Source organism: Ambystoma mexicanum, chromosome 2q, assembly GCF_040938575.1.
Source record: "Ambystoma mexicanum isolate Mex_15411 chromosome 2q, UKY_AmexF1_1, whole genome shotgun sequence".
Classification (NCBI taxonomy): Eukaryota; Metazoa; Chordata; class Amphibia; order Caudata; family Ambystomatidae; genus Ambystoma; species Ambystoma mexicanum.
The window spans coordinates 170,526,970-170,540,284 of NC_090924.1; the positions used below are offsets into that span (position 1 = coordinate 170,526,970).

Here is a 13,315-nt window from a genome sequence, read left to right on the forward strand (position 1 = left end):
TGCATCAGAAGCAGGATGGAGAGCTCATCCTTCCTGACCCTAAGGTGAGACTTCACGGGGAATCGTGGAAGGGTATCGTGGAGGGTTGGAAGAGAGTGGGAGGCTTGAACATAACTCAGTCAGTAGGTAATACTACCTTTTCACGCACAGGGGAATATTCCTGCAAGCCGGAGAAGCCAGAGTAGAGGGCCCTTCCTGTCCATCTTCAGAGTCCTGCGCTTCACCACTGAAGAAGCATCAGCACTCGAAGCCAGACCTGCGCCTCCGTGGGAATCAGGTGAGTGTTACAGGTGTCTATCCAGAGATTCCACAGGATAGGGGGTTCCCTTGGATTAAGTGGGAACGCTGGCGGTGGGCAGGTATTGCTTTGCTGCATCATTAATGTGCTCTGCTCCACCACTTAAACCTTTCGTGCTGGCTAGTAGGTGGGGTGACTTCCCCTACCAGGATGCCTGTTGCAGAACTGCTTCGTGCACTCTTTGTCCTCTTGTGCCCAATTTGCTTTTTGCACCATTGCCATGTGCACTCGCACAATAGCCCTGTTGCGCCCTGTGCACTCAATTTGTGTTCTGTTGTGCATACATTTCCGTTACAGACTTGCTCACTGCACAACCTTGTGCTCTGCCAGGGAGATTTCCCTTTTTTTTTTCAACGACTTATTGTCCACAGATCTGCTCCTGGTCATATTGCTGTGTCCTGATGACGCATCTGGCAGGCAACAGCAATGCTGCGCATTGCTAAGCAACAATGATGCACGCCTTCACTCAGAGCTGTGCAGCGTTGCTCGAAGCGGAGGCCTGCAGCCCGCCCCCTTGGCTACATCCTTATGAGGCTGAGATGGAGAGTTCCACAGATGGTGCCCCCAGGACTTCTTGAACTGGCTCTGTTTTAACGCCTAGCCGATCCGGCTTGTACTAGCACGTTGAGCACCGGGAAAAGAAGGAAACTCCTATCTTCTTCCTTGACGTGGCGATCCGATCCTCCTTGGCCACTGCTTACGGCACCGGAGCCAGGAGACAATCAGGTTGCTGTCTACGCAGGCCTCCCGGGGTGCCGCACGCCAGATAGACGCCGAGGCGGACCTCTGACACTGCTGGGCATGCCGCAATGAACTGTAGCCGCTCCTGGGGACTGGAGCTGCAAGCGTGGTTCTTCTGCCGGGGTTTGTCAATGCCTCATCGCCAGTGAAATGATTGCAGTGAGGCGGATGGGGTAGGAAAGGAGCTTTATTGAACTGACAAACCCCAGCACCCAGCAGGTGTCTTAACCCAGCAATAACTGTCCGGAACATGGAACCTTGGACGCAAGTAAACACTCCAAGGTTGCATTACAACATAGTTCTGATCATGCGGTATACACCATATACAGCATTTGCAAAATACCACATACACAAAATACTTTACAACTTAAAAACGATTTCAATAGTCATAATCAAATCATTTCGATTGTAAAATGCCTATGTCATGGTTGAGGTTTTAGGCATTAGATTGTCCTTTCAGAAGGGTGCTATGGATGAGGGTGGCCAAGCATTAGTAAACTACCCTTTTATGGGGCAGAGCTCAAAATGTCACTGATTTACTTAGCTGTTACGAGTAGACCTCCGAGAGTCGGTTCACAGCTCAGTGAGTGACACATGCCAAAAGTGACTATGACATTAAGATAACATTCAATACTAATGTTTTGCTTTATATGCTGTGTTTTTTTCTGGCACTACTTTTCATGACCTCGGTCAGGAGATCGAAGAATAAAGGTGAATGAGACCAGAAGTGCCAGAGAAAAACAAAGGTGGATAACCTGTAGATATTGGCATTGCATTAGAATGTCCCTCAGAAAATGTATGCTTCGAGTTTTTGTTTCTTACATGAATTAGAAAACTAGATTGTTATAGTGTTCTTTTATGAACACAAAATAAATGAGTCAATCAATGACACAGTTTTTTGGTTAGTACAAAAATACAGTGGTCATTTGTGATGGTCTTGTAACAGTAAACACAGAGAGCAATGCGTGACCCAGAACTAAGAAAATTAGTAACTAAAGTGAAAAGAAATCATTTCTGAATGTTGTCTGTGTTAGTGAGGGATACACGCGGCAAGCATGAGATATTTGGGAAAATTGCCACATACGATGTAGGATATGTAGTGCACGATACTCTGACAAATTAGGCTCCATCAGGGACGTCATTTGGGGGTTGCAACTGCAACCCCTGGGGGCTACAGTTGCAACCCCTGGGGACTCACTTGCGACCACAAATAAAATAAAATGTGTGGCAAAAAAAGAGAATGGGTGATCCTGGTGTAGCTGGACCTCCCGCGGCACAGGGAGACACGCCACACCAGGTGTGGTGGGTCCCCAGCCCAGTCCTCACCCATCAAGAAGAAGGCTGGGCCAGGGAGGCACTCAGTAGGGGTTGGAGCCGACTGTGACATGTGGCACACGTCACATGCCACGTTGAGCTCTAACCCCTTCTCCCTCGGCTTCCCTGCAGCTCACATACAGGAACCAGGAAGCTCACGCAGCTTCCTGGTTCCTGTTTGTGAGCAGCACAGAGGAGACAAGGTGGCCTGGAAGGTCGGACTGAATCTGCAAGAAAAAGGTAAGAAGGCTTTTCTTTTTTTGTGTAAAATGTTGTGTGTTTTGCATGTATGATGTGCGTGTCAGATGAATGTATGTGAATCGTAGGTGAATGAGATGTGATGTGATATGTGTTTTTGAATGTTCTGGGTGGGTGGGTGCGTACCGGTGTAGAGAATGCAAAGAGTGGATGAGTGTGTGCCTGTGTAGAGAATGCAATGAGTGGGTGTAAGAGAATGCGTGTGTGAGTGACTAGTGCGTGTGTGATGGCGTGTTTTTGAATGTTCTGGGTGGGTCGGTGTGTGCCTGTGAAGAGAATGCAATGTGTGCATGTAAGAGAAGGTGTGAGATGGTGACTGGTGGGTGAATGAGCATACATGTGGTAGAGTGTGTTTCAATGTTCTGGGTGGGGTTGGGTGTGTGTCAGTGTGGTGAATCCAGTTTGAGCGAGTGCGAGAGGAGATGTATGGGTGAGTGACTGGTGGGTGAAAGGGGTTGCATGTGGTGTAAGGCCCTGGGAGAATGGGGATCACTGGAGCATTTTTGCCACATCCTTTATTGACTTTTTGCATGTTTTACTGGTATTTTTTAGCAAAAAGTTAAGTTTATGTGTGCCATTCCCTCGCTAGACTGGTATTTGGGTGCAGTCAGTCTAGCCATTGCTTACTGTGGCATGACATGTATTACGCTGCATCTTTAAAAAAGCAAGCATGATCAGTAGTGTTACCTCGCTATACGGATGTTTTGGTGTAGCGGCCTGTATATTCTTCACTGTAGCATGACTTTTTATTATCTAAGCATCTGTGATGAATCAAGCAAGATAAGTGTTCTTATGGGTCTAGACTATCTTACATTGGAACCAGTTTGGACAGGTTTTCCTATTGTGATATGTCACTTTTAATGGCCAAACCAACAGGATTATGTACTTACATAGGAGTACTGGCATATATTGGCAGAGCCAGTTTTATGCCAGTGCCAGTAATGATACTAAAGAAAAAGGTCTTAAAGCGAACGTAAGTGTGGCCTTTTATTTGGTGGAGCCAGCATGGAAATGTATGGGCATAGCCAGCATACAAATGTTTTTTATACTGGCATATATTGCAGGCCCCAGCATGATAATGCATTGGGAAATGCCCTGTGTACTTTGGCGACTTGCATCTATTGTACTTTTTTTTATGATTTACCCTACACCCTACAAAACCAATTGTTGGCCTTTAACCCATATTGGCCTTTTACCCAGATTTACCCACAGAGTGTGCTGTGTAATGCACCATTTTAACCCATTATTCAAAACAATGCCTCTGGGGAGGGAGAAGAAACCCTCACCAGCAGCCACCACTGTTGGCTGGTATATTTGAGGACCAGGCACCGCCCCTTCTCCCTATGTTACGTTAAGATTTAAGCTTTGATTGAAAAACATGTTAATATATTTTACTTAAAGTAGTGCATGCCCCTGCAGGGGCATAATCCTCATGGACATTGCGCACACGTGGTGGTCCAGACCAGAATGGGGTGTGGCATGCCCTGTGTTTTGTTAAGGAGCTTAGAGGGGGGGGGGCACAGCATGGCTCTCAGGGGAACTGCCAAAGTTTGTGCTACGCCATTAGGCACCCGTGGGTCTGACAAAGGGGCAGTGTGCAGTGCGCGCCTTGAAGTCTGGTAGTGAGTCCCCGGGTGAGAAGCAACTCGTGGGGTTTTCAATTTTAAATAACTTTGTGGTGCTATGAATATATGTGTGCAGCAATGATATTACATTAAACAGTGTTTTTTTAAAGTCCTCTGGCACCCAGTATTACGCTTAGATAATAAAAACTATGGAGGGGGTCTTGGGTATATTGAAAGAACCTTTCCCAGGTATTATACTCCAGTAAAGATTATCAGGTGCACTCCTCTCTGTACACGCAGACCTGTCCAATAGGTTTCTTCTATCGTAGTGGTAGCTGAATCATGCATACCATTTATAACCAGGGAATATTGTTGATACTAAATCCTGGTCAATGATTTACTTTTCAGGCCTTGCTGGTGCAACATTTTTCTCCTGGTTAAACAGCAGCATGCGCCTCCCTAGGTCAGTGCTTTTTTGGATTGTTTAAAACAGCAACGCTTACCTCTGTGTCCATTGATCTATAGATGTTTCATACACCAGCTTTAACCTGCGTTAAAGATTTCATTTACCCTGTTAGAAATACTGCATAATGTATGTTTTACGTATAGACCCCACATCGAATCTGGCAAATGGCATTCCCCAAATGTGTAATTGTGGACAAATCATGCCTCCCTCTGTACCTCGGTTCCTATATCTGGCTGAAATGAGAGCACCTGGAATCTAAAAAATCTGAAGATCGTTTGTCATCATGTTATGTTATGTTACGTTGCATTTATATAGCGCCTTATGTACCATTGGTATGGTCTCGACGCACTGGAAGGTTGAACGCCCTCGGGAACCGAAGTTCAGGTCAGTAGAGAGAATACAGAGAGAGACAAAAGGTGCGTGTGAGCACCGGATATGTGTGCAGCTGGTGAGGCCTTTGTGTGATAGCTGCTTCTTAGCGGTAGGTGTGGATGTTGAGAGATCAAGAGTATGTGTTCGTTCTGGCAGGTTGTTATCCAGACCGATTGTGGCTGCGTTAGGCCTGAGGAGAACGCCTAGGCTGGAGGGTGTGTAACCAGCAGTGTTTAGAGGGTGATGGGGAGTATGAGGCAATGATGGTATGAGAACAGCTATACCGAATGGTGTCATAGTATCGCTGTGTTCTATTTGAGTGGTGGTGTAAAGAAGAGAGTAAAGCGTGGAGATGGGAGTATGGTGGTTTACTTAAAGTGCTTGAGATCGAGCCCACTCCAATATTTCCTTGTACTCCACCCGTTCCATGTACTCCGACTGTTCCATGCATTACGGCCATTTCAAGTACTCAAAACCTTTCCCTTTCAATGCTCTTTCAAACGTTTCATTATCTCCAAACCGTTCCATGCACTCCAATCCGTTCCATGCACTCCCCTCCGTTCCATGCACTCCCCTCCGTTCCATGCACTCCAACCCCTTTTATGCACTCCAAGCATTTCCTGCACTGCTCCTTTCATTCGTTCTACCCACATTATCCTTTCTCCATGCATCATCAATCCAGATACGTCATCTTCACACGTTCCATCCACTTAACTGGTTCCAGCTATTTCATACGTTCCATCCACTTCACCTGTTCCACCCATTTCACCGGTTCACCCACTTCACCAGTTCCAAACACATCACCCGTTCATCCATCTACTTCATCCATTCTACCATTTCACCCGTTCCACCCACTTCACCTATTCTAGATCAGTTCACCCGTTACATCCCCATATTTCATCCGTTCCATCCACACACTTCACCCGTTACATCCACATATTTCACCCGTTCCATCCATATGTTTCACCCGTTCCATCCACATACTTTACCCGTTCCATCCACATACTTCACCTTTTCCGTCCACATATTTCATCCGTTCCACCCAATTCATCCGTTCCACCCAGTTAATCAGTTCCTCATACTCCACCCGTTCATCACCTGTTTTTCCAGATCCATCTTCAGTTTCTACCACCCACTTCACCCGTTTCTTCGCCTTACTACACCTGATCCTTCAAACCACTTCCCACGTTTGCTCCAACCACTTCACCCGTTCCCTCCAAACACATCCCCCGTTCCCTCCACATACATCAACCGTTCCATCCACATACATCACCTGTTTGCTTGGCACTCTACACCGGCTCCGCACTCTACACCGGCTCTGCACTCTACACCCGCTTCGCACTGGCACCATAGCTTACATCCGCTCAACACCCTACATCTGCCCCACGCTCTCGTCCGCTCCATGCCCTCGTCCGCTCCATGCCCTCGTCCGCTCCACGCCCTCGTCCGCTCCACGCCCTCTGCCGCTCCACACCCTCTGCCGCTCCACGCCCTCTGCCGCTCTACGCGCTTCATTCACTCAACCGACTTCATCCGCTCCACTCACTTAGTTTATTCATCCTGCATTATCGGTTCAGCCTATGTCACCTGTCGCACGCCCTCGATCCGTTTCATGCTCTCCATCTGTGCCAGGCACGACCCCCGTCAGATGTACTCTATTTGTCTATTCTGTACTTTCCATTTATACCATGCACTCATACATTCCATGCCACCTGTCTGTGCACTCATCCGTCTCCTGTATTCATCTTTCCATCCTCTTCACTTTATTCCTTTCGTCCATTTTGTTCCTTTCGTCAATTGCAATCATTTCAACCATTTCTTTTATTTCAACCGCTTTACTGCTTTCGTACGACTAATTATTTTATCCACTTCACTGCTTTGATCAACTTTATTCATTCTATTCTGTTTGTATTTTCTTTTGTTTTTATTGTGTTTGTCCTTTTAGCTAACCAATAGAGGTTATTAGTTTTTGATTTCCCGCTTGGATCATGATGCTGCATTGCTATTTATGATCTAGCATTTGGCAAAGTCATTGCGATGCTGTTATCCGGTTTCAGTTAGTTTGAGTTAGGGTCGGTTTTAGGGGAAGAGCCAAGTTTTCAGTAATTTGCGGAAAGACATGAGGTCTTCAGTGAGTCGGATGTGGGGTGGGAGGGCGTTCCACAACATGGGGGCCAAGGCTGAGAATGATGATCCGCCTAACCTGACTGAGTTTGTTTTTGGTATGACTAGGAAGCCGGCTGAGCTTGATCTTAGCGTACGTGCAGGGTGGTAGGATTTTAGTTTGTCTTGAAGATATTGGGGTCCGGTTTTATGCAGTGCTCGGTGAGAAATGTATAAGGTTTTGAAGGTCACCCTTCGGGCAACCGAAAGCCAGTGCAGAGTTTTGACGGCTGGGGAGATGTGGTCTCTCGGGCCAAGCGCTAGTAGTAGTTTGGCTGCAGCGTTTTGAGCTCTTTGTAGTTTAGTCAGTTGGTATGCGTGGACTTCGAGGTATAGTGGGTTAAGCGTAGTCCAGTCTTGATATAACAATTGATTGGACCGCGGAGAGTCTGTTGGGAAAGGAGAGGTATGGAAAAATTTGACTAAGAGTTTTAAAGTGGTAGTAGCTGGACGTTATTGATTTGGCACGAGATTGTTAGGTCAGAGTCTAGGGTGCATCCAAGGTTTTTTACTGAATAAGAGGGAGTCAGTGGGTTGCCCATGGCAGATGGCCAGGGTAGTGGGTGTGGAAGAAGTTTGGTATTGCCACATATCATGATTTCGGTTTTGGAGGGATTTAGCAAGAGGTGGTTTGTGGTGATCCAGAGCTCTATGTCGAGGAGGCAGGAAGCAAGGTCAGGTCGGCAGTTGGGTTTTGAGTTCAGGATTTTTTTAATTAGTTGAGTGTCATCAGCGTAGTTGTAGCACAGGATGTTGTGTGAACGAATTATTCGTGGGAGGGTGGCCATGTAGAGATTGAACAGGAGGGCTGATAGGCATGCTCCTTGTGGAACTACTGTGTCGACTGGTCGGGCTTGGGAGGAATAGGTGGAGAGTAGGGTTATTTGGTTCCTATTTTTGAGGAAGGATGCTATCCATTTGAGAGCGGTTCCACAAATTCCTAGGGAGTGGAGGCAGTCAAGGAGGATTGAGTGGTTGATTGAAGGTCGCTTGGGGGGGTCAGGTCCAAATGCATCACTTCCCGTGGTGTCATCAGAGGGGTCAAGGGTCGTGTGATGACCCTTGCGATACCCTTGGCATTTTGGTGAAATGACGTCCCTGGGCTCCATTGGCTTATTTTGTTTCTCTACACCACACATGATTTTCCCTAGCTGGTAGAAGGAAATGGGACTCTGTGTTGACTGGTCAAGGCGATAAAGGTTGAGTGAAACTACATTTTCAGTGATCTTTCTGCTTAATAACCTTCATTTCTAAAAGAAAGTGACCTTAGAGACAGGTCAAAAGTGTGAGATTTGAATGGTATGAAGGTTCCACTCCTTAATTAAATTTCACTCGCCAAATTATTAAAATAAACAGGTAAGGAGAGTATAAGTGATGTTAGTGTAATGTTGTGAATTGTAATTAAATAAAAAATGTCATGCATACTGTAAAATTCTAAAAAGGGAGTGATGCCAAACAACTGTCCCTGAATCTAACAGCTTTACAGCAAACAGAACAAGAACATACTCCTGAGTGAGCATTGTTCTAGTTCACAGTTAATTTTTCAATTGTAAAATATGGAGGTTTAAGGTTTGTTAATCTTGCTTGCAAAGTGTTGATATTGTTCTTTCTCAGTCACCGCATGTGGGGATTCAGAGTCTGCCTCATGATATTTGAAACTTTCTTAGATAATGCCCTAAGCAGAAATAAAGAAGTTTGCCTTTTGTCTTACCCGAATGCCAGAATGATCCACTTGTACCCTCATCGGCTTGAGGAGATTTATTACCACCAGTAAATAGAAGTGCGCCCTCTAGTAACTCCATTTTCTTTTTGTACTGCAATTCCAAGATGGAGATGGCATCGTGCATTTTGGCTGACAGGATTCGATGATAAATGTCTGGTTTCCCAATAAATCTGTGCCGTACAATAATTTCATATGGCGTGACTACTTTAATGTCATCCACATCTTCTCGTTCGTACCTGTGCACAACATGATTCCGCAAGTCACTAATTTCCAGCGCAGACACAAAGACAGAAAGATTTCCTTGCTGGAGATTAGAGTCCTTTTTGTTGGTAAAGACAACTGGGATTTTGAGGATTAGGCCCTCAATGCCAGGAGCTGTTGAACTGGCAGAAGATGCTGTTTCTTGAGCTTTCACATCAGAAGAGGCTTTTTTAGACTGTGCAGAAAATGGCCACCAAGCAGGAGATTCCAGTTGAGTTAACATCCTAATGCAGAGACATGAAAAAAAAGACTCAGCACACAAATATCTATACATGCACTGAAATAAATACTGTGTGTGATTTGGTCTGAATAACACATTCCATATCCTGCTTTCTAAGCCTGGTCTGTAGGCTCGGTGGGGGTCATCTCCCTGCAACAAAGCCTCTCTTTTGGTGGTTTACAAAATGTGGTTGCATTATGCAGTATACCAGACAGAGATGCTGCCTGCTTTTTAACAACAGTGCTTGCCACATGTCAGGAAAAGCAAACATTATTGAATGAAGGAAAAGCTTTGATGATTGAACTACCTTGCTTGATTTGATGGTTACCGCATGTACTGCTGCGTGTGGTAATGTCTACTTAGGACAGTGCCCCAAGGCCCTCGGCTGAACAAAAATGGGGGTCGAGACGCTTCACAATTGGGCCAGGTACTGTAATCGCGCCAGGCTACACAAAAACACTTGTTACACTCATTAAATGAAGATTTCCTACTCATTATTAGAGAGAACATACCTTCATCCTCATTGTTAGGAAAGATTTCCCTTATGTGCCATTTTCCCTCCATTTATGGACCCCCCCCAAACTTTTTGCTTTTGTTTGGCTAACCTAACCTGACTTTTTCAGTGGAGCACAGAATTTCAGCTCTGCTCCTCTGGGCTTTTGCTCATCTGTTATGGGGAAACGGACACGTCCTTCAGACTGTCAGTACTGGTTTCCCTTAGTCTTTGACTATGTTGCCATGCCTTGGTAACTTTTTATCTATGTACTGCGCATAGGAGTCCTTTTGTTTTATGGCCCTAGATACACTCTAAGGATTGTTTGGGTGATTGTACAAGTATGCCTAGGACAAACTGGCGGCAGCAGTTTACTTTTATAGTATTTTTGCTTCTTTTTAATGAACCATGTCACGTTTACCACGTTTGGCTCAGGACTGGGGCCAGTGCCGAAAATGGCTGGGTCAGTCTTTTATACTGTCCTTTGGCCATTTGCCTTCCTTCCCCCAGGTCGAGCAGAACCGGGAATTCCTTATTTGGGCATGCAGCCTCCAGCGAAAACCGGAAACTTTCGCGGGCCCCTGCATGTCATGTATACTAGTGCCCAGGAAGAGGTTTGGGACTGTCTGGTTCCAATCAACACTACTGGTACCAGTATGTTTGGTATGCCTGATTGACTGGACCCGCTGTGGGCCGCGATTGCCCCACGCCTGGCGTGTATGCAAGAGAGCAGATCTTCCATTGGCTATCCCAGATTTGAGCGCAAAACGAATCTTGGTTAAGACAGGGGGCTCTGTCAGTCTAGAAAAATGGACACCTCTCATATTTGACGGCAAACGTGTTTTGGTGGCGGTGGGCCAACCGTCTCATGCACGATATGACAAATATATAGGTTTCCGAGTTTGCCAATGAACGAACATTTTGATGTAACAAGGATCGCCATTTTGTTTTCTAACCATTGCTCATTGCTTTCTGTTCTTATTGCTTCGCAGCACATTTTCGACTTACCCTGCTCGACTGTAAAACATTGCTGTCTGCACGTGAAAGGACAAGGCCGCAGGGCCGCGAGGATAACAAGAGTTTGTTGAAACACAACGTAGCAGCGCCAGGAAGGAATGCCCGGCTCCATCGCGAATGTAGCCTTGAAGCAGGGCTGCAGGGCATTTAATCATTTTGCAGCTGCCAGCCAGTCTCGTTGTATGGTAGAATATGTTAGAATAAAGCAGCTACAGGCTTGAATTATGCTCTTCTTACGGCCCCCCTTTACTGAGCCCTTTAGAGCGTGTCGGCTCCCAGGACACCAATAGCACCTCATAGATAGCAGGGTCTGGAATGTGACTCTTCCCCGTATTTAGCTTGTTTCCTAGAACAGAAGAACTGTGTTCTGTTCAACAACTGAAAGATGCCTCTGCACTTGCAAATTGCATATTTTTACTAGAATAGATATTTGAAGGTGTCATAATTGTCGAAAGTGTCCATCATCACACCTAGTTCAAAGAAACCCAATAAAGGGGGGGTGTTAAACATGTCATAGCTGATTGTATGATATGTGTTAGGGAGAATTCTCTGTTTAGGCTGAATTTCCTAACCTAGTGAGTCCCCCAGCAGCTTTGCTGGATTTTTTGGGGTTTATTTTTTTCTCCTGCCAAGAGTGAGACTCTTTTACTCTTACTCTTGGGCATGATTTGAGTGTGTTTCTTTGAATCTAGATGTGTTTAATGTGCTATGGGGTCTTTTACTCCATAGGGCTTCATGTGTTTTTGTGATGTGTGTTACACAGCACCCTCAGTGCAGTGACACAGGGGTGTCATAGTGACCCCCCAGTATAGACTCCATACCCATTGACTTTACTAGTCTTAAATTCTGAACAGAACCAGTACAAACCATCATATTGTGGACGTACAGGCTGGGGCAATTCAATTGCCCCAGGGTCTGTTAGTCGAGGGGGCACGTCTCCGTCCCCCCTGATCGAGTTTTGGCTGGTGGCAGTGGATACTACTTTTTATATTCAACCGCGAATATTTTCCTATGGGATTTCCCATTGTTTTAGGCTACTATCTTTATTTAATTATTTACGGTAGCCTCGAACATGCCGCCGGTTTATTTAATTAATATTAATTCTCCGGTTGGTATTTTTTGCCAAAACTTGATTCTAAAATGGCGTTTGTGTTCTCTTCTGTGACTCCAACCCAAGTCGAGCCCTTTGTTCCACTTTTTGGCGGGCTTCTCCACAGAAGCCCTCCAAAGTGGTGCCACTCTGTTTGGGGTACTTAAGAGGGGTGGAGGGGGATTTAGGCACCCTGGACTGAGTTGCCTAGGCAACTCAAGTCGCACTCCGTCCTGATTGGCCCAAGTGGTGAGCCGGCCGACTCACCACTTAGCATGTTTGAGTGACAGCTAGGCTGAGTGAATGGGGGTTTTCTGCATAAAAGCAGGGCTTTGGGGACTGGAACTTCAGAAGTCGCCACAGGACCTAAGAATCCGACGAGGGAGAAGCTGAGCTGACCTGCCATGACACCACCACCGGTGGAGCCCTGCTGGACCGCCTCACCACTTTTCCCAACGACAGAGGAGATCTCCCGCCGTAGAGTCTTCTTCCTTTGACTGGTGGGGATAACCAGTTTCACCGTCTTTTCGCCTTCCCGACGTACCTCGTGGCCGCCTTGCCTGTGCCAAGCACCCCAGCAACCGGGATACCACGTTTTACCACGACCGCGAAACAAAGGTACCACCTTTAAACGGAAAACTCTGCGGCTGGTTTCTTCCCTGGTAGTGCAACGACCTTCATCTTTCCTCCAAGTCGAGATCTTCTCCTCCCCTGGACGACAACGCAAATTGCACCCACTGCCAGGAACAACTGCCACCACTGGAGGATCCTTCCCACTTAAGGTACCATGTCCCGCCTGGCTTCCCTTGCTACCGACTGTACGGGGTAGATTTAGCCCCCGGCTTTCGAACCTGGGTTAGCCTGGGACACCCTGGCTAAACTTTCCTAAGCCTCTCTAAACTCTTTTTGAACTCTCTGCAAGACTTTCTAAGCCTAGAGTAACTGTGTGATCTTGGGCGCATTTGTGCTCTGCTCTCTCTAAGAGTCGGCCCAGCCTTTGGACTTTGGCTCAATAGTGACTTTTGCTCTTCTGCCTTGCTAACAGTGTTCCTGAACCTTAGAGTGGTGTACCTTTCCATATTCTGTCTTTTTCCCTCCCTTTCTCACAAACTTATTGGAGTGCCATCTAGTTAAGCGCTCACCTCTGTATGAAAATAAGTGGTGTTTTACTGTGACTTATCTGATAAGGAAAAAGGGGTGTACATATTACAATAGTAACTATGTTTAGAATATTTTACAACAAGAGTGCTGGAGTGTTTCAAACTGTGTGTTTTTAAATAAATAATTATATACTTTGATACCAAAGCTCTGGTCAGTGTTTGCTTGTATTATTG

At 46.1% G+C, this 13,315-nt stretch overlaps 1 protein-coding gene across 2 annotated transcripts in view; it reads right to left on the reverse strand.

The window, feature by feature from the left end:
- The window catches only part of SNAP47 (synaptosome associated protein 47), a 472,457-nt gene that overhangs the window by 299,393 nt on the left and 159,749 nt on the right, over positions 1-13,315 (reverse strand). For both annotated transcript variants that reach the window (XM_069647081.1, XM_069647082.1), the window contains exon 3: positions 8,889-9,385. In XM_069647081.1, the coding sequence (XP_069503182.1) occupies positions 8,889-9,385 (497 nt within the window). The remainder of the gene's footprint in view (positions 1-8,888; positions 9,386-13,315) is intronic.